The sequence below is a fragment of the Conger conger genome, chromosome 9 (assembly GCF_963514075.1).
Source record: "Conger conger chromosome 9, fConCon1.1, whole genome shotgun sequence".
Lineage (NCBI taxonomy): Eukaryota > Metazoa > Chordata > Actinopteri > Anguilliformes > Congridae > Conger > Conger conger.
The window spans coordinates 39,418,549-39,438,634 of NC_083768.1; the positions used below are offsets into that span (position 1 = coordinate 39,418,549).

The following is a 20,086-nucleotide window of genomic DNA, read 5'->3' on the forward strand; positions in this document are numbered from 1 at the left end:
TACCATATAAAACGGAAACTACATAAATAAACCTTGAATTCTTGGAAGTGAAAGTTTATCTCAATGTTTTTTTTTTAATGCAACATTTCACAGTGGAAGCCACCGTGGCACCCAAACTCAAATGTCAGAGTTTGTCTGTTCTATTCTGTTGTCTGGACTCTTTTATAAAAACCCTCTTTATGTCATTGCACTTCATTGCTGCAGCCCAAAGTCTCAGTCAGTGATACCTGCATGCTGTGTGGATGTGGGTTCAAAAACAAAGTCTGGTGTTATGAAATACTGTAATGTTTTCTTATCCCAACATAACTTCTGTGAGACAAACTAAGTCTTTCTTAAAAGGACTTTCTCGATTTTGTTCACTAATAATGCAGATAATATTTGGCAAAACTATTTTATGAATGACAAGGAAACTCAGTACTGCCAGCCTCTTTAATACAGACGTCATTATGATCATTATCCCCAACTTCTAAGTGAAGATCACAAACGTGTTCATGCAGTACGGCATTATATAAGAGGCTGACGGAGACCAGTTATTTCTGTAAGGAAATTTGCGCAGGGCATAGGAGACGTATATGTATGGCGGGGGTGTAAAATGTCCACATAGGGGTCTGCAAAGGGGTCCTACGGCATCCTCAGTGAAATGGAACAAACACTTCCCCATTTAAGAATATTTTCTTCACACAATGTTGACTCACATATTTCATATATTCAGATAAACCTGATGCTGTCTTCTCAATGCATCCTTGGCAATATGCTCAGGCCTCAGCTACAGGGGTGGTTTTTGGACCACGTAAGAACATAAGTTTTGTTCTTCAGATATAGGCATTGTATACCTATTTTCCTCTCCTTTGGCTGCATACATTCCAGAACAGCCCAGTAAAGGATGTAACAGTTACGAGGTATGACAGTAAAGTGAAGAACATAATGGTTATGATGTATAACGGTAAAGAGCCTGATGCTCATGACAGGTTCACAGGTTAAAAAGAGGAGGAAGTGGGAGATGACTAATGGTGATCCGCTGTGAAGGCCTCCTGGGGGCCTGATGCTGTCAGCATCCAGCGAGCATGCAGGAGAGGGGCAGGAGGGGGGATGTTCACAGGCCGAGCACCTGCACATTTCCACTGTGTGACTACACTGGAGGTGATGGTGTGAAGTATCAGCACCCCAGCAGGTGTGTGTGTGTGTGTGTGTATATGTGCGTGCGTGCGCATGTGTATGTGCGTGCGTGTGTGTGCGTGCATGTGATACGCAGGGTTGACACACCAGAGTAACCACCTTTTACTGCAAAATGCTTTAATATCCATGGAAGGAGCTATATAAATGGTGATGCTGATGACTAACCTTTTTTGGTTAACTATTCATTTGTAACAACCATTTTTAACTTACATTTTATAAGGCACTGTGACAGAAATCCCTTAGGGGCATGCAATTTTACAAAGCAATTACATGCTCTTTCAAACGCATGAAGAAGGAAGCAATTTTGTCTGTCATAAGGTCTATAAGTTCAAGGGTATAAAACATCTTAAAATGTTTAAATTGTAGTTGTTAATATAAAAGGTAGTCTTGCCAGTTTAGATGGTGGCCACGCTATTAAAGGGACTTTCGGGGTGAATTAAACCTAAATTAAAGTTAATGTTAATCTAAAGTTAATCTAATGCCCTGAGAATTATTTTTGTTTGTAGTATAATAATAATAATAATAATAATAATAATAATAATAATAATAATAATAATAAAATATATATTGAATACATTCCCCAAATAGTTTTGAGGCATCATTGCCATGTCTTCCAGTGCAATGATTGTTGTTCTCTTTCAACTGTGTATTTATAATTATGCATGATTACATCAAGGCAGCACGGATGGTGCAGTGGGTAGCACTGCCGCCTCACAGCAAGGAGGTCATGGGTTTGAATCCCGGTCGGCCGGGGCCTTTCTGTGTGGCATTTGCATGTTCTCCCCGTGTTCGCGTGGGATTCCTCCGGGTACTTTGGTTTCCTTCCACAGTCCAAAGACATGCAGGTTAGGCTGACTGGAGAGTCTAAATTGCCCGTAGCTATGAGTGTGTGAGTGTGTGAGTGAATGGTGTGTGTGCCCTGCGATGGACTGGCGACCTGTCCAGGGTGTATTCCTGCCTTTCGCCCAATGTATGCTGGGATAGGCTCCTGCGACCCTGTTCAGGATAAGCGGGTTAAGATAATGGATGGATGGATGATTACATCAACATACTGAATTTGACAGGTTACATATCATGCATATTCATGTCTAGCTTCAAGCATAATCATTCCACTTATGATTATCAAAGGAATTAACCAGAATTTGCATTTATAAGATAAAAGGATCTGGTAAGGGAAAGATAAATGCCATTTAAACCATATATGACCTTCTGTTAACCCATGACAAATACTTATTGCTAATTAAAGAATACAATAGCAATGGAAGCAAGTAGACAAGTCTAAGCAAACATTCATGAAAATGTTTATTTCTTGGCTACTTTGAACTGTCAGCAACTTGTACAACCACTGTAAAAAAAATCCTCTGAGATAAAATGACATTATAATCATAGAAATTGTGGTGTTTAAAAGCTTAAATTGACTTAAATATACAGGATATACATTTATCACAAAAGTTTCTAGCTTCAATATTTTTCAAGTTGAACAGCTGCACACCAAGCTAATAAGTACAGGTCAAATCTCACGTCTCTTGCATGGAAATATAAAATAAAATGTATTTCTAAAAGGACTTACATAGCAGTTAGCATAGAAGGATTCTTCATAGAATGACCTCCAAGACTTGTGATTTTTATATATCAGAAGCATTATTTATCAAACAGATCTATCTAGATTGGTCTAAACAGATTTACATGTTTACTCTGCCTATTTTATAAATATAATGTAGACTATAAAGTATCAACACATAATGAATCAATAGTAAATGCTAGCAGCAAGTCAAGCAGCGAACAGCATTAGATGTGTTTCATACATACTTTGGAGAAATTCGCCTATGAAATATGAATAAACATGAAATGGCCTTGCATGTGTGGGACATCGGTCTTATCCACTTTGAGCATGACAGATAAGTCCCCATTCCACACTCACACACAAAAGACTCACCTGTCGAACAGCACAAAATGCTGGGCAAAGGATACTAGCAGTGCATACCTGATTTCAGTATACAAATATACAAACTGTCCCACAGAGGTGTTGAAAGGAGCTTAACTCTAGAAGCACTACAAAAGTTGATAGTTTAACTTAAAATTAATTAACTAAACACTTCAGCTCCAATCAATATACCTGCAAAACATCACAACTGTTTGTACAATGTGTACCCATTCTTTGAGCTGTGGGCACAATAGGTTATGTAGTATATGCTGTGTGTGAAAATAAATTAAATCAGTAAAATCAATATAGGTAACTTGCCAAATAGGAAGGTAAAAACAAGGAAGCTGTAGCTGCGCCTCTTCCTACAAGGTCTGTGTGCCGCCGCTTCCTCTAACACCTCCCTCTCAATGTCTCATGTCAACCATTCCGCACTCAGAAATTTAAAGATAATTAAGCAATAAAATGCATGCATGGCCATATCACTTTACTTCTAACATATGCTACTTTACTGTTGCTCATAAGTGGCACAAACCTGTACATGCAATCTTTTATTTTGTCCGTTTTAACACGGAATTTACACCAGTTATTATGGTCAGCTAATACGTAGGAACCCCGTCGCTTTATTAAGTCTGTTAGCCTACTTGATAAAGCTGCTTTCGCAAGTGCGTCATGCCTCAAGTTCGCATTGAGCCGTTACTTTTCATACTGCAATAAACAATATTACATGTACAGGTAAAAATGCAAATAAAGAACACAACAAATGACTTTATATTCTCTCCCTTTCAAGTTTACGCTGTCCAACACATTTAATATGTTTTAATGCACAGTGATGCGTCTGCATGTCCTTGGGAAATGTTGATAATTCGCTCCAAATGTTTTGAATCGGGAAAAGGTCATTGGTGTCTACTGTCATGTCCCACCACGCGCGGTCAGGATGTTCCTTTTCCAGACAGGTGTGCCCTGTTCGCACAGAGTTCTTATACTTACCAAAATTAATTCGATGCTTGTTAAAATGGTAAACAAAAAGTTAGCATGCAACTCTGGACATGCAATCAGCATAGCTAATGGGGGATGGCCAGAGATCGGCTGCATTCTAGAGGTTCAAATTGATTAACTATGTCTTCTGAAGCTTGGTGTGCTTGAATCTGTTGTGAATATTAAACATGCTTATACGACACTTGCTAATTTTAATTCACTATTCATGGCAGCGAAGTGTCAAACTGGGTTAATTGCGACAGCAAGACGATTCCTATAGCCTACTGAAAACATGTGTGCACAACAGCCCATGACGCCAATAATAATGAATTAATAAATTCATGTAAAGGTGGTTGGATGGGCATTACTAGTAGGAACTACAATCGTGTGTAGTAGTCTGTTGTAACAGGTGGAATGGACAACAATTACTGAATTGATGGCCTGCACTTTCCGGTCACGTGCCCACGTATTCAGAGTGCACTATGGCGGTGCCTTTCCCTCGTTAGGCCTAACTATCCTCTTTATTTTTGGATTTCCTGTTGGGGTAATAGTATTACAGGTAGGGTATATATTTGTTGTGGTAGGGTAGGCCAACTTAAAAAAATGCTAGTTGCGTAAATGTGGCGATATCGCAAGTTTGTATATCCGAGACGTACAAAAAGCTTAGCAGAGAACATCAATGTAAGTCATTGTAATATAATGTGGAGTGTTTTTAAAGCCACACGACCCTGTGTAACCACTTGGTAACAATATCAAAACCTACCAAGCGATATAATTTATATTTGCTTGGTGGACCTGGTTGTGAGAGGATTAAAACACGTTTCGAGTGCAATGTTCGCCAGACCAAAGATATTGAGACATTTAAGATAACGTTACTTGACGAAGTTCTTACTGGTTTCCACCCTGCAGTTGCGACCGTTTGAGCTAGTTTTAAATGGAAAATGTACGTCATAATACACTGGGAAAGTTTTAGAGCCACACGCAGGAGGAGCAGTGGACCTATTCTGTGATTAGTCGACCGTTGTGAAGTTCTGCGTTTTGAGGCGCGGACGACTGGTCACGTCAACCCATATACATTCTTGTCCACGCTCAATAATTAATGTTTGCACGTTTGTGCTTTTCGTTAAAATAATTTACATTATGCAGACATTTCCCGCCCATTTTAGACCTTCTTTCGGCATTGCTTATTGAACTCTGGGCTCTCCAAGCGACTGCGCAAGGCACTGTACTCCCATTCCAGGAGCATTTGCTCGTGAAATTTGATGTGTGCTTAACTGGAACATAATTTGGAATACACTAATTGGGATACATTAGTGTACTCCTAAATTGTTCTCATTAAGAGTCCTTGTAAAAACTGTCAGTGTAGAGCCTTGATGCGCCGACATTCTTCTTTAAACGCTTTCAGCTAGAATAGTGTGCAATTCCAATTCCTCTGGACTGCACCACGGATAATAATTTTTCATTGATCGTATACACCCGTAAATAGGAATTCTTGGCAGCGTTTAGGGAGCGACAGTGGGGATAAAGGCAAATGCATTGAGATGTTATTGTGTCCTAGTGGGATCTCTATTTGTGGTACTACCTTACGCGCCTGCAGTGTGAAACAGATCACTCCTAGCTCCGCAAGTGACACATTTAAATTACTTTCTTCGTTGATGTACTGCTCGTAAATTGTCGATGCACTGTCCCTATATACAGCCAAATGGAACGAATAAATATTTGGTCAGTGGTGGTCCACCAAAAGTTGCTTTAGAAGCAAGTGAACTGGGCGTCGAAAGGTCCTCCAAACATGCATGAGCCCAATGACACATTAATATTAATGCGGAATTAACTGTTTAAAAGCAGCTGGCGGTGGCAACAATTATGCAAACAAACACCACATTTAAAATAACCAATGTTTGTGCACAAACCATGTTAAAGTATTTGGACGATGGGTAGGCAACCTTGTGTGGAGATTACAACATATCTGACCCTTTGATATAACTGGCATTTAGCAAGGGCAAACTACATTGATGACGCATCCCGTCTGAACTATTCTACAGAGTAGGCGATAGATTTCCCTGACCGTGCAGGTGCGCGTTGAGTTAATGTGCGCATACGCAAACAATGAGCCGAGTGACTGCCAATTCTGTCAGGTCCAGGCTATAAAAGTCCAGTAGCCGTCCAGTCTTTTAGACATCCTCTCCCAGGGTTCTTGAGGGACTGCACACAAAGCCGAAATAGGAAATCAACTCGTCGAATTTAAACCTCCTTCTAGGAAAACACTACTTGTAGCGGTGTCACTCAGGTATGGGGATTTTAACTTATGTTTGCAATTTGTGGTTTTGATACATAATGTCTCTTTCTTCTGTAGAAGTGCAGATACATTCTGAATTGCATGCTTATTTGGCTTACATTGTAAATTGAGTAAAACTAAATTAAGTTCATATTTGTTTAATAGGCATCTTAATGCGATCACCAGGCACTCGCCTGATATTTGAATTACACTAATCATTTTGGATTGAGATATATTGCTCACCATATTACCACTCCTGGATTTTAATGTTTAAAATAAATTAATCGTGATAATTATTTTTTCTCCCTACAAAACAGACACGTTGAAACACGATTTTATTCAAAGTTATTTTGCACATTTATTATTAGTCAAGTACTAACCAAAACAGTAAAATGCAAACGTTATAAAATTGAAACTTAGTGCATTGCAAACATTAATTGAATGGTCTTTACTGATGTCTTGGCTAACTTACTGAATAACTTATCCCCGCCTAGTCTTCATCGGAAAAAAAAAACGAAGCATTTAAACTAATATCAAACTATTTCAAGAAAGCGAGAGCATATCTATATAATAAATGGTCTCTTCTCGATTCCAGGCGATCAGACATGAAGCTAGCATTCCTGGTCTTCACCGTCGTACTGCTCGTTACCGTCCTACCTCGTTACGAATGTAGACCTATCGAAAACTCCGGCATTGTTCAGGTAGCTTCTTCAGATCCACAGTCTGATCTACAGAAGCAATCTCTTCCCATTCTTTTGCGACTAGGAGAGGAGTACTTCTTTCGGCTCGGCAGCGCGAACCAGAACCCCCAAGTGTTCATGCCCCCAGACGCGTCCTCGACAGATGTCAAAAGGGCGCTGCAGCTACAGCTCACCCAACGTCTGTTGCGAGGAAAAGTTGGCAACATCCGACGGTTCGTGAGCAGCAATGCTGACCAGCTCGAGGACTCGATGGAAAGAGGAAAGCGGACCGACGACCCCCCAATTTCACTGGACCTGACGTTCCATTTACTTCGAGAAGTACTAGAAATGGCTCGAGCTGAACAGTTAGCTCAACAAGCACATAGCAACCGAAAAATGATGGACATCTTCGGCAAATAAATGGAACAAATCCATCTGCCAAAGGATATTTTAACATTTTGCACAAAACACACAGTATTCTATACCACGCCTCTTTTTTTGCATTATTTGTCCATCAGTTTATTTATTTTTATATTTATTTTTATAGCTTTAACCTGAAATGAAGAAACAGACTTGCAACTGGTTTGATAGTAATCCGACTGTATCATAAAACAAAGGAAATGTAATTTGAACTTGTATAACTTATAAAAATGCTACTCGAAGAGAGCTTCTACACATCCAATTTTTGTTTTCCTTGAAAACATCGATCTACCTTGATTGTTTCGAAGTTCAACGATTTCGGGAAGCCCTGGGCCAATCAGAAATCAAAGGTTTCTCAGAAATTCAGTCTCATTGTAATATATTAACTTGATTTTGACAATAAACACATTATGAGCAACCAATCATTTCTGTTGTGTAAGATAATGTCTAATATTTATATATTTTTGAATAAAAGTCTTTCAAGTTCTGTTTGCACTTTGCTGCGTATGTTTTTGCGTGCCAAGTTTTTTACGTACGTGCAGACGTGCCTTCAAAACAAGTGTTCACGTTAGATCAAAGTGTAAAAGTGACATAAACTAAATGTAATCAAAAAACAGTCTCTGCTGCGTGACTGTGCATAAAGAAAACGGGGAGGGTACCCTCGGCGGAGTTCGGTTTCGGCTCTAATCGTTTATGAGCCAGACACAGGTAGGCTATATTTAGTATCTGGAGGCGAGAGGGGGCGCGCTATTTCAGAGAGTTTAGCCAAGAGAAGGAGAACACATGGCGAGGCCCCTCTCCACCTTTGTCCTCAGGGTTTTGGTTGTTGTCTCCCTGACCACCTGCAGCTGTATCAGAAGACCCCTAAAAAACAACAACAAAAAATATGCATGATATTTTAGCGCTTCTAAGAAAAATACACAGTAATGACAGAAATCACATAATACCAAACAGTTGACACTTAATACTGGTTACCATTATTTTATCTTCATTAGCCTGAGAATACATTTCCCCATACATATATATAACTGTGAGAATAGAGGAATGGCACACAATTTAGCCCAATGCAAAACTGTGTGCAACATAGCCTACATCATAGAGTGGTGACAGTTTAAACAGGTAAAACTTGGAAGTGACATAATACAAACAAGATGACACCCCCGTGCAAAAATCCTTCACTGCTGCACAAAGTCATCAAGTTAGTCAGCACAATGATTCTTTTCCCCCATGCGGTTCACTGTGCACAGTGCAGGGTTAGCAGATAAGAAAGTGGCCTTCTAATTAACTGCAACAGGCAGCCATACTATCATGTGCCCTGCTCCTGTAAACTGGCAGGATTGGGGTTGATTAGTTGCTACTAGAATGGAAGACCTTTTGGCAAAAGATCAAGGTGAACTGTGTTGGTTAGCCAGTAGGGGACAGTCTTCCCTCTAGTCAGCTTAAACCCCAGGGCAGCATAACGTGACTGTTCTTCTGGGGATTCAGTCTTTTGGATGACTCATTACGCCACAGTCCTGACGCTTTGTGGTTGTTAAAGATAAAATTTGCCATATCACAATCATGAGGATTCCACTGTGTCCTGGAAAAATTCCCTGCCTGGCTCTCACACCCCGGTCATCATATCACTCCTGGCTTTATAATTTCTTCTTCTATAACTCAGCCAATGTGGGGATGAGTCTTTTCCTTCAAAATAGCATCATCCAAGTGGGTGCTAAAAATAGTGGTGGTTGAGTTGAATTTCCCCCATTCACTGTCAAGTACCCTGAGATGAGATGGGTTTATGAAATGAAGATTAAAGATTAAAATGTGGTTTCATTAAAACTTCATTATTTCAAACCTCCCAGAAATCTGTTGCATGCAAACCACAGCACCTGGCCAATGTGTATTGACGATATTAAAGAAATGCAATCATCACAATCATACATATTGTTTAACCCTACTGTAATTCAATTTCTTCCTGAATAAATACATTTGACTATATTACACTAGTATAGGCTGTTTAAATGTTACACAACTTCCCTCTGTGAGGATCAAAATGGATTGGTTTAAAGCTAAACAAAGACAATAAACTGCTATTAGAGCAGGTTCATTTCAATGCCTTGGGCAGCACAGCACAGCTCAGGAGCACAAACGTGTTAATGATGCAGAAACTTGACTATACCTCTGGTGCTCCCAGACAGTGAAGTATGGTTTCAACCTGCTGCCACATGTCTGACAGTCATGTAAGAATGTGATGTACAAAATGTGTAATATATGCAAAAAACTATATAAAATAATATAAAGTGCAATATTTCAAATTTTAGAGTCAGTTTCAAAACAAGACACCCAGTGCCAAAACAAGTAGTTCTGGGAAACCGGCAACTGCACAGTAAAATATCCAGTATTAATTAAACTCTAATAGAGTACACATTAGTCCAATAGTGACCCTATGTACTCTGTAAAAGTTGATTTGACACTGAACATTTTACTGTGTAAAGAAGTTGCCACCATTGGCAGAGCTTCACCTTGGTATAACACAAGGAAGAAGTGTTTAAAGCTTTGTTTGATTAACGTTTTCTGCGAAGACTCCAACCAATAATCAACCCACCAATGGTATGTTAAGCAATCCAAGCACTGTCTACACTCTGATTGGCTAGAGGAGTGGGCACATCTCAAATAAAGTTTACAGCTTGGAAAACATAAACAAAGTGAAGTATCCTGCAATGATTACAAAACCTTTGCATTACAACACGAGGCACTGCAGTAAACAGAGGATAGAGCTACCCTGTGTCCGAACAGAAATCACACCTTGCTTCCAAGACCCTGTTTGACTCAATCATGTGCAGGGACTTTCCATGCCACTATGTCTAAAGATGTGCACACATCACCGACCTGCTGTGGATTACGCAACAAGCCCTTATGATCTCACAATTTCAGCTCAACCAATCAGCTGCCTACACAGCTGTGTAAACAGCATGTTTACCATTTCTGTCGGAGGACTGTGCCGTTTCAAAAAGTGATAATGATTCTTTAAGACAGATGTCCAAATTCTTACATTGACAGGACCCCTTGACATCATACATAAGCTTTTTAGACAGAAAAAAATGTTTTATTTCTTTTTTTAATACTTGTGCATCAGAGTTGAGGTCAAATTTAGTTAAACTCTGGCAATAAACTGAAATTATACTCATCAATTGAGCAATCTCCACAGAACTTTATTATGTATTCACAATCTGAAATTTCAGTTAAATTCCTGAATTGACTGTATTTAAACAAAACCAACTAACTCATTATGCACACACGTAGACACTTTGGCTGTATACTGTAGATCACTGCACTGGTTTTTAGATTGATATTTTCTGATTTACTGCCTACATTCTCACAGGTCTTACAACATTTACTATATCGGTTTTTCCATTATGCCTTTGTACATTGCTGTTGGCCAGAGCCTCTCCCAAAAAAATAATAAGAGTAATAATAAATGTTTAAAAAACATTTCTCTTCAGTAAAGTGACACATGCATAAACTACATGTTTGTTTACCCATACGACAAATGGCCATACGTTTTCTATATTGAAATGAGTAAATCATGATTAAAGATGACTGCAAACAGCTCACATACTGACACATTCACATGATTAATGTTACACCAGTGTCACTGAAGCCACTTTGCTATCCAGCAGAGCACCCAAGATTAAAACAGGCATGTATTTTACTGAATTTAAGTCAGTACATATACAATGCCTTGGCACAGAATTGTAGTTTCACAGCATGCCAGTATCTCTGAGAATGACCTATTAATAGGGCTGGGATCACAGGGTTATTCTGTAAGCTGAAGTGCTTGGCCTCCTTTCTTGACTCTCTTTCCGTTGTCAAAAGAACACAGGGAAACTACATTTCTGATCAATTAGTCAATGCAGAAAATAAAATAAATAATAATCCTACCCAAAACTGTTAAAATCGCAGTCTGTACCAGACTCCAAAGCTGATGCAGTATAATAAACAAAGCCAGAACTGTCAGGCACAAAGCTAATTCCTGCGAAAAAAAAAACAACAAACACGTAAATAAGTTAACAAGACTAAAGCTGTTAATGTTTTTACCAGTGGTCTGACAACAGACCACATTACTGTAACAGTAGTAAAACCCATATGTGCTCTAATGATCACAGGGTAGCATGAGCTAAAACTGCTACGTTAGTCATGGCTGAGCTGTTATTTCACATTTAGAAATGGGTTATTAGTTTACTTAATTATTAGACACTTCCAAATGCTTGCAATCCAAAGGGAGCGATATGCTCACATCTATTATTTTAGCTGCAGATCATTTAAGGTTTTGCCTGTTTAAACTGAAACATTTAAAATTGAGTTTGTTCCTAGCACAAATGTGAGTAGATTATTCCAAGAAGGAAAAAAATAAACATATTAGGTAACACAAGTGAGTGTGTCACGCTGTGATATGACACATGCTCTCTAAGAGCAGCTCCTGTACACATAGTCATGTGCTGTGAGGTCAAAGGTCAAGAGGGAAAGTCTGCCCAGTGCCTGTCAAGTCTCTTCATCTCATTTACAGATAACAGCTGTTTAATGTTTTGAATAGAGTAGTACTGAATGTTGTTTGTGCAGTTGACCCTATCTAGCTAAACAGGTACATTATTGCTTATTCCTAAAAAAAAATTCTGGTCAATGGATGAAAATAACTTTGGTTTACGTTTCCCTGGCGACGTGCCTGTTGCGGTTGTGAAACGCTCTCCCTGAACAAGGCCAAAACGGGGTCACTGACCTGAGAGGACGGCGTCGAGGAGCTAGGCTCCCTTTTGGCTGCGTCTGGGGCCCTGGTATCTGTCGCCTTCTGCCCGACCCCCTCCTTTAGAGCCGGTGTCTGCCCTGGGGCCGCGCCGTCCCCAGCCTGCGCTGGCGGGATAGCTGCCTGCCCCGCTGGGAGCCTATACCAGCTGGGATACAGGGAGGGGTCCGCAGGGCCTCTCACAAACTCCTGAGTGTCGGGCGGCTTGGCAAGCCCCTTAACAACAGCACACGCAAGAGGACACAGAGACAACAGAGGCGGGGCTTCAGTACCAGCGCTCTGTGGCCACGCCCTCTGCTCAGAACCCCTCACAGAGGTGGGGGACAGGACTAATGAAGACTCTGAGGTTCGGGGGGGTGCACCTCAGGCAGGAAGCAGAGGCAGAGGAGGTTGCGCTCTCTCTCTTTTGCTGGGCGGCTTCATGATCAAGCTCGAGTGCTCCGCTCCTGAAGCGATGTGGCAGCCATGCAGGAATGGAGAATGAGGCGTGGCACTGAGGAATGGCTATGAGGAATGTATGCCTGAGCAAAATGTGAACACAAACAACTCAAGCCTTTCCATTTCTTTGTTTGGCCGTTGTTGGCGGGCCCTCCAGCACTGCATTCCACTAGAAAAAACCTTGTGAATGTGACAAACCACAGCACACTGACAATTCACTGGCCCAGCCTCCTAAGAACCGCTCACGCAATTTGGCTGCACATGTTTATTTTTTCATTTATTTGAATTGTATATCCAGGCCACACAGCGATGAACTTTGTGCTCGTTCACGTTAGCAAACTCACATGCAGATGACACCCAGTGCTGATGACGTGAAGCAGTGCCGTTTAATCACGGCAATGAAACAGCCTCCCCCACCCCCTCACCCTGCCCGGCAGGACCCATGCAGCGTCCAAGCAGTCTGACAGCCTGCAGGTGTCTGCCCACCAACCCCCACCCCCACTCCCATCCCCATCACCCAGCTGGTCCTGCAATAACCCACTATTAGTGTAATTTCTAGTGTCATTTCGGAACACAATGCACAGCCTGGCTGTTCTAACAGTAATCTCTGTGGAGTGCTGCCAAAGAGAGAACCCTGAGACACGTGAATGTATGAAGCAAGGGTTTTATTTAATTCCTTCTGACCGCCAGAGAAACCGTGCTTTAGCCCTTTGGATTCTCTCCATCTCATATACTCGCAGGTCGAGTCACCTGCAATGCGGATGATATAAGGCAGCCTCCATGAGTGCCCACGTCATCTGCCCATCTGTTCCTGATATCTTCTCGCAAATTGCAGAGAATGGTAACCAGGCCAAACCTTTCTTACTGGTACAGTAGCTGATTCGTTGCTAGCCTCGTAACCTAGGTTGGATCTACAGATATTTTGTCCCCCAGAGGCTGCGATAAGCTTTTCTTTCCAGCATTCTATCTATGGATTGTCAAGCACAGTTTATTTTGCCTTATTGGCAATAGCCCATGGCACCAGATTCTAGTCTAGAGCAGTGTGCTTGTGACTCAGATCCAAACAGTTAATTCCATTTGTTACTAGACATCAGAGCTTTAGTAGAGTCAGCACATGGGCCTCAGCAAACGCTGACTCTTGTTTCAATGTGCAAAACCTAATTTGGTCAATCAGTCTTTTCTTTTAAAGGCGCAAAACTATGGAACTGCCTACCCACAGGCTAACCACACAATTTAAATGTTTTTAACAGAGGAGTTAAATTATGGCTAAAAGAGAAAGAACAAATAAACCCCTGTATGGACAATTATTTTTTCCCCCACCTTTTCTTTTCCCTCCCTTCTTGTTTTTTTTTTGTCTGTATATTTGCTTCTTTGTTTCTGTCTCCTGTGGACAGGTATTGTAAATTACGGTTTCTCTACAAACTAGTGATTGTGCATAATTATGTTACAGTTTCAATGTTATTTCAGTGTCCATATCAAATAAAATAAATCTGCTGTGAACCAGCTGCAGTTCTGTAGCTGTTGCCACCTAAAGGTAAGTGTTCCAACTGATTAGTCAGCTAGCAGTATGGTGCAGATACTTTCTTTTTTTGACATGGTAAATTTGTAGTTTTACCTCTGTGGCACTACTGCAGACTCCTACTGTCGTACCATGGGCATGGCTCCTCTGCATGCAGCGGATAGCCGTTATCGGTGCCCTTGGTATTGTTTGACACACCATGCATGAACTGCAGTATTCTGTCTCATTCAGCTAAGCTGGCAGGGCTGGAAGATAAAGGGGTCTCTGATAGGCTCTGCCCTCCTCAGGCTGCAAAAGCCATGGGGGTAAGTCCTGATGCCATGCGGGTGGCTGTCGGATGGTTCTCCCAGGATCACTTGAGTTACTGGGCATCTCAAACCACAGACCGCAGGGTGGTGGTTACACTGCACCAGGGGTACCATCCACAATTCGGAACCCCATCCTCCAAGATGCGATGGATACCAAGGTCTGTGGTCAACAATTCCATTAAGTCTTGGACCCTCACCCATGGAGTTACATCCGGGAGAAGGATCTGAATGGTATGTTCAGTAGATGCCATAGAGCGAGGCTCTTCTTGATCTGAGGGGCTTGGGGGCTTGAGGGGCTTGGACATTTCTAAAATTCTATTTGATATTCTGCTCACAGAGTGTCATGCAGGGAGACTGGTAGACATCCATGGCGCTAGAGGATGCATGTTTTAATATTGCAATTGCCATTCATCACCAAATGTTTCTGCGTTGCCTTCATGGGCCCAAAGTATCAACTCAAGTTCTTCCATTTAGCCTTCCTTGGACCCTTGTATTGTCACCAGGGGCATGGTAGCAGCCATCACACCATTGCAAGCCAGATCAGCAGCATTCCAGCCGCATGTGGGTGTCCGGCTGATTGTCCCCGAAAGAGAATGAGCAGTGCAGGATACAGAAATCCCAGGCTCATGGAACCCAGTTGGGCCTGACAATGTATTACGAGTTCTCACACCGTGTCAACAAGTTGTCTTCCTGGGGAGGACACTGAACTCTCAGCTTGAGAGCTTCCTTGTCCCAAGGATGGAAGGAACAAGTTGTTAAGCCGTATGCAGACTGCAGCATCAGCAGTAATACTACTGGGCCTTCTCTCCTTGCATCCCATGTACACTTGAACCCCCAGAGGCACAAAAACATAGGGATCAGATTAGACGGGTGCATATATTGAGCCAGTCCTTTCCCTTGGGGATGATTCCATTCCTTCAGGAACTGGGGCACACAGATGCTTCCCCTTTTGGGATGGAGAGCAGTCTGGTGACACAAGGCAGCCAGAGGGCTGTGCTGCAGACAACAAGATGCAGAACACATAAATGTGTTGGAACTCAGGGCAGTGTACACGGCGCTAAGACACTTCTTGCTAGTCCTGGAGGGCAAGCATCGTCTTGTGCCGACAGACAGTACTTAATTACTAACAGTACTCCGCTCTTAATTGGGTCAATCACATAGGGGGAACCAGGTGCTTTGTGGGTGATGCAGCAACTGCCCTTCATCATATTTTGGGCCTCAGTCCTGGTGTTCTCAATCAGACGCCTTCCCCAGGGGAATGGAGACTCCACCCAGAGGTGATGGTATAGATCTGGTGCAGATACAGCAAGGCCTATGCGGATTTGTTTGCCTCAGAGAGGACGACACATTGCCCCCTGTGGGGAGTCATCCAGGCCGCTCAGTCAGGATGCTCTAGCCCATGCATGGCCAGACAACCTTCTGTATGCATTGTCTTCGATCCCCTTGCTTCTTCTAACCCTTTGACAGGGTCTGACAAAGCATCCACAGACTACTTCTAGTGGCTCCCAGCCACCTTTCTTCCCAAATGTTTGTCTCCTTTTCACATGAATCAGAAGCAAATCAAAGCTCAGGATAGAAAAGGGGTTGGAATGCGAGAGCAACTGTGTCCAGTGCATGCACTGAAGCTGTACATCGGGGCAACTGCCAACCTTCATAGGTCTGACAACCTTTTTGTCTGCTATGATGGTCACAGCAACGGCAGAGCCCTGTCAAAGCAGAGGCTGTCCAAAAGGATTATTGAGTTGATTGCACATGCCTACAAAATTACCTGCTATTCCACCTGGAGTGTTTCTACATCCTGGGCTGCCTTGAATGACATACCACTGGATGAGATTTACGCGGCAGCTACCTGGTCTTCGCCATGTACCTTTTTGCCTGCTTCTATAGGGTTAACGTAGCTGCTCACCATGTGGTTTGGTCGTGTTACCAAAACCTTTGCAGTCATAAGAAGAATAAGTTTCCTTGTGACTATGTTGGATTGAGTTATGCTAAAGCACCGTCTCTCTGAAGGACAGGAGGATTAAATAGAATGAGAGTTACGCATGTAACAAACGATTCTATGAATTCTGGATGACCGTCAGGGTTCCTTATCACTGTAAAAAGTTTCTGTGAGAACAGATAGGTGGATAATTTTGGTATTTGTGGGGCTGCCTTACATCATCCACATCACAGGCACCGCTGTCGTAATAAGGTCTTGACCCGTGCATGCGTAAGATGAGAATCCAAAGTGCTAAAGCGTCATATGGAATTCATAGAACTGTCGTTACATGCATAACTCTCATTTTATTCTACAGTTCATATACAGGGCAGGGTGGAGCCAAGGCCTCAATACAATATAGAATCAGTGGTTTTCTTGAAATGTGTACGCAGTAAAATGTCCAGTGTTAATTCAGCTCTAACAAATACATGAGTCCAAAAGGAAACCTTTGTATTCTGCAAGAGTTGATTTAACATAGAACATTTTGCTGTGTCTGAAACAAAAAGGCTCCCTTGGAAACAGCATGACATATTCACCGTGTGTTCTTTGTGAAAGCTTGGACGTGAGCACTACTTGGAGCATACTCCAATTGCGAGGAAGACTACACAAAAAGCCTATTATTGTAGCTTATATTTTATTGGGAATCAACTTTATCACTAAGGAAATCACTAGGCAGAATATGTATGCATGCATTTACTGTATGTATACAGTAACTACTGTAAATATACCAAATAAGGAGAAGGGCTGACACAGCTTACAAGATTAATAACAAAGGTTGTTGTGAGTGCTCAAAAAAAAAAAAAAAAACTGGGTGGGGTCAAATAAACACCAGGAAGAGATATGAGAATTCCAGTGTACACATTTAATGAGTGGGTTCCTCCAGGCACAGGTCACACAGAGAGGTCCCGACGGCCACAAATTAGGGGAAGCCAGCATGTCCACACTGGAGTGAGAGTAGGCTCCGGCGGGGGCACCCCCAGCAGTGTCGGGTACAAAGCGGGATGGGGGGGGGGGGAGGTCAGACTCTCACCTGTGCCGGGGTGTCGGCTGGCTGGGCCTGCGGGGAACTAGTGCTGGTGGTGGTTGCCATGGCAGCAGCAGGTGGCTGTTGTGGGGGGGGCTGCTGGGGGGGTGGCGGTTGCTTTGGCGTCGGTTTAGCCCCCGGGGGTGATCCTGTCAGCGGCAATGGCAACTCCACCCGGGTCGCCACGGATGGCGTTGCTTCCGCTCCTCCTTCCTCTTCTTCCTCTTCTTCTTCTTCCTCATCCTCTTCCTCCTCTTCTGAGCATGAAAATTAAAATGTAAAAAATGACCCATTCGTCCGAGCAAGAAGAACAAAATCCATCTAGTATTGATGTATATTTGTGTGTGTGTGTATGTGTCTGTGTGTGTGTGTGAGAGAGTACCTTAGGACTGTTCATTCAATGAAAAGCGTATAATAAATTTGATATATTATTATTATTTTTTTTATTAGAGAGAGAGATGGTTGAGTTTTTTCGTCAATAAATCATATTTCAGTTGCTGTTTGAGGGTGATCATAATAGGACACTACAGTGCTCAGTGGGTAACGATTTGAGCAACCTTGGTGCACAAAACGCCTCTGCTCTGGTGACCTGTGCACCAGAACCTGCCTGTCCCAGCTGCACATGAGGTGCTCTCTGAGGCACTGACTGTGAAGCCACAGGAGGAAAACAATGTTGCATGCTCGCCAGCGTAAAATGCACCATTTGTAAGCTGCTTTGGCCAGCCTATGCCAGTTGTAAACTGTAAGCTACAGCTGCTGTTCAGCTGGTTGCATGAGGTTTGAAGAATACTGCACACTTGTGGGACAAGGTCACAATAAAACAAGCCTACAGATTTGACAAGGCTTTACAAAAGGACTGGTCACTGCTAACATGGCAGAAGAGTGATTACTGACACTGTAGAGCACAGCACAATGTTCAGTGCAAAATCAACTCTCATATGCTACTTTACACTGTATACGGCTCTCCAGGACCAAGGTTCCAGACACAGGCTATACGGGGTCCACTGTACCTTTGACAAAGTCAATGTTGCGCAAAGCCTTTGCTTCTCTGTTGAAGTTGGCTGAGAAGTGCTCCATGATCTCATACCCTCGCTCCACCTTGTCCAGGTGGGACGTGTTGGAGACCTGTCCGATCCTGCCGGAAGGGACACAGAGGTCAGAGGTCATTGTGGATAACCACCATCACAGGGAAAGATGTTTTCACAAACAAAGCATCTACTTACTGTTGTAGAAGTGGTTTTGTATTCTGTAAGACAGAGAAAAGAGTTAAATTAACTTTGGTAATTGTAGACTGCATAACAGAGGTAGAATGTCCATGGGTCAGAAAGTTAAAGTCTTGTACCTGTATTTCGTCTACCCATGATTTCAGCCCACTGGTTTCACTAATTAGCGCTACCTCCAGGGTGAAGAATTGTAATAATTAATAGCAAATCCAGGTAATTGTGGAAGACTTTTATTTTCTGAACCTGGATCTGGATGAATTGGAAGATTCACATTCATCATGCTGTCACTTTATTACTGGTCCAAATATCATGTCTGGTGCAGGGGTGGAAAATCCAGGTTCGGAAAGTAAAAATCCTCCCCAGCATTTTGTTCCAATCCCCCAGATTTCCTAATTAGCACAATTCTTTGGCACAATTAGCACAAGCAAGTAGGTAGAACTAATTCATGAAATTAGAGTTCATGGGTAGAAGAAACGTTTTACTTTCTGAACCCTGGACTCTCCACATATGTAGTAGTGGTGGTGGTGGTGGGTCGCATCACCTGCAGGAAGATGGCCATTTCTGGCTCGTCCATGTTCTGTATCCCTGCCTCCACCACCTTGGACATGGTCTCCAGGTGATCGCCGTACTTCCTCTGCAGGCCACGGATGTAGGTGAGCTTCTCGTCCTGCTCGCCCCCGATCTTCGAGTTCATCTCCGCCTTGCGGTCCTCCAGTATGGAGTACAGGTGGTCAAACTTCTCGCACACCTGGGACTTCTGCCTCCGCCCGTTCTCCTGGGGGAGGTGTGGGGGGAATATTTTTTTTAGAAGTACTGAAGTAACCACAGATGTATGACCATGGTGATGGAAAATATAACAAAGCACAAGCTGATATCCTGCCTTTAGACAGACATTACACATCACAATTCATCTTTTAAGTGATAGAATGGCTATGCATTCAATGCGCCACCCATTTTTAACACAATGTCACTGTCCCTTTTTTCTTTTTCTCCAAATCTGGACATTCCTGACTGACCAAGTTCCCTGCTGACAGTGATGAGTGTGGTGTCCTGGGACCTCCCTGTAACCTCACCTCGATTATCCTGCAGGTTTCCTCCATCTGACTGATGATGCCCTGAATCCGGTCATTGTTTCCTACAAGCATAGCTATCCCATCGCTGAGCTCCGCCTGCACACGTACGCGCACGCACACACACACACACACACACACACACACACACACGCACACATGCACACACACACATATACACATACACATACACATACACATACACATACACATACACACACACACAATCGCACACACAGACACAGATGCATATAGACATTGTGAGTGTTGATTATACAAAGACAACCAAATTA

The 20,086-nt window shown here is 42.5% G+C and overlaps 2 protein-coding genes across 5 annotated transcripts in view; one reads left to right on the plus strand and one right to left on the minus strand.

Moving 5' to 3' along the window:
* Positions 1 to 2,519: 2,519 nt before the first annotated feature.
* Positions 2,520 to 20,086, minus strand: part of trim55a (tripartite motif containing 55a) — a 22,776-nt gene continuing 5,209 nt past the window's right edge. The window contains exons 4-11 of one of the 4 annotated variants that reach the window (XM_061254081.1): positions 19,797 to 19,892; positions 19,265 to 19,498; positions 18,724 to 18,746; positions 18,511 to 18,635; positions 17,507 to 17,757; positions 12,210 to 12,449; positions 11,375 to 11,465; positions 2,520 to 8,314 (exon numbers count right to left, since the gene is read on the minus strand). In XM_061254081.1, the coding sequence (XP_061110065.1) occupies positions 8,304 to 8,314; positions 11,375 to 11,465; positions 12,210 to 12,449; positions 17,507 to 17,757; positions 18,511 to 18,635; positions 18,724 to 18,746; positions 19,265 to 19,498; positions 19,797 to 19,892 (1,071 nt within the window). In that variant the 3' untranslated portion in view covers positions 2,520 to 8,303. The remainder of the gene's footprint in view (positions 8,315 to 11,374; positions 11,466 to 12,209; positions 12,450 to 17,506; positions 17,758 to 18,510; positions 18,636 to 18,723; positions 18,747 to 19,264; positions 19,499 to 19,796; positions 19,893 to 20,086) is intronic. The other 3 variants (XM_061254080.1, XM_061254079.1, XM_061254083.1) reach the window with 3 other exon arrangements.
* Positions 6,956 to 7,937, plus strand: LOC133136519 (corticoliberin-like). Its single transcript, XM_061254084.1, has one exon. It carries the CDS (start codon positions 6,956 to 6,958, stop codon positions 7,448 to 7,450), a length of 495 nt encoding a protein of 164 aa, XP_061110068.1. The 3' UTR covers positions 7,451 to 7,937.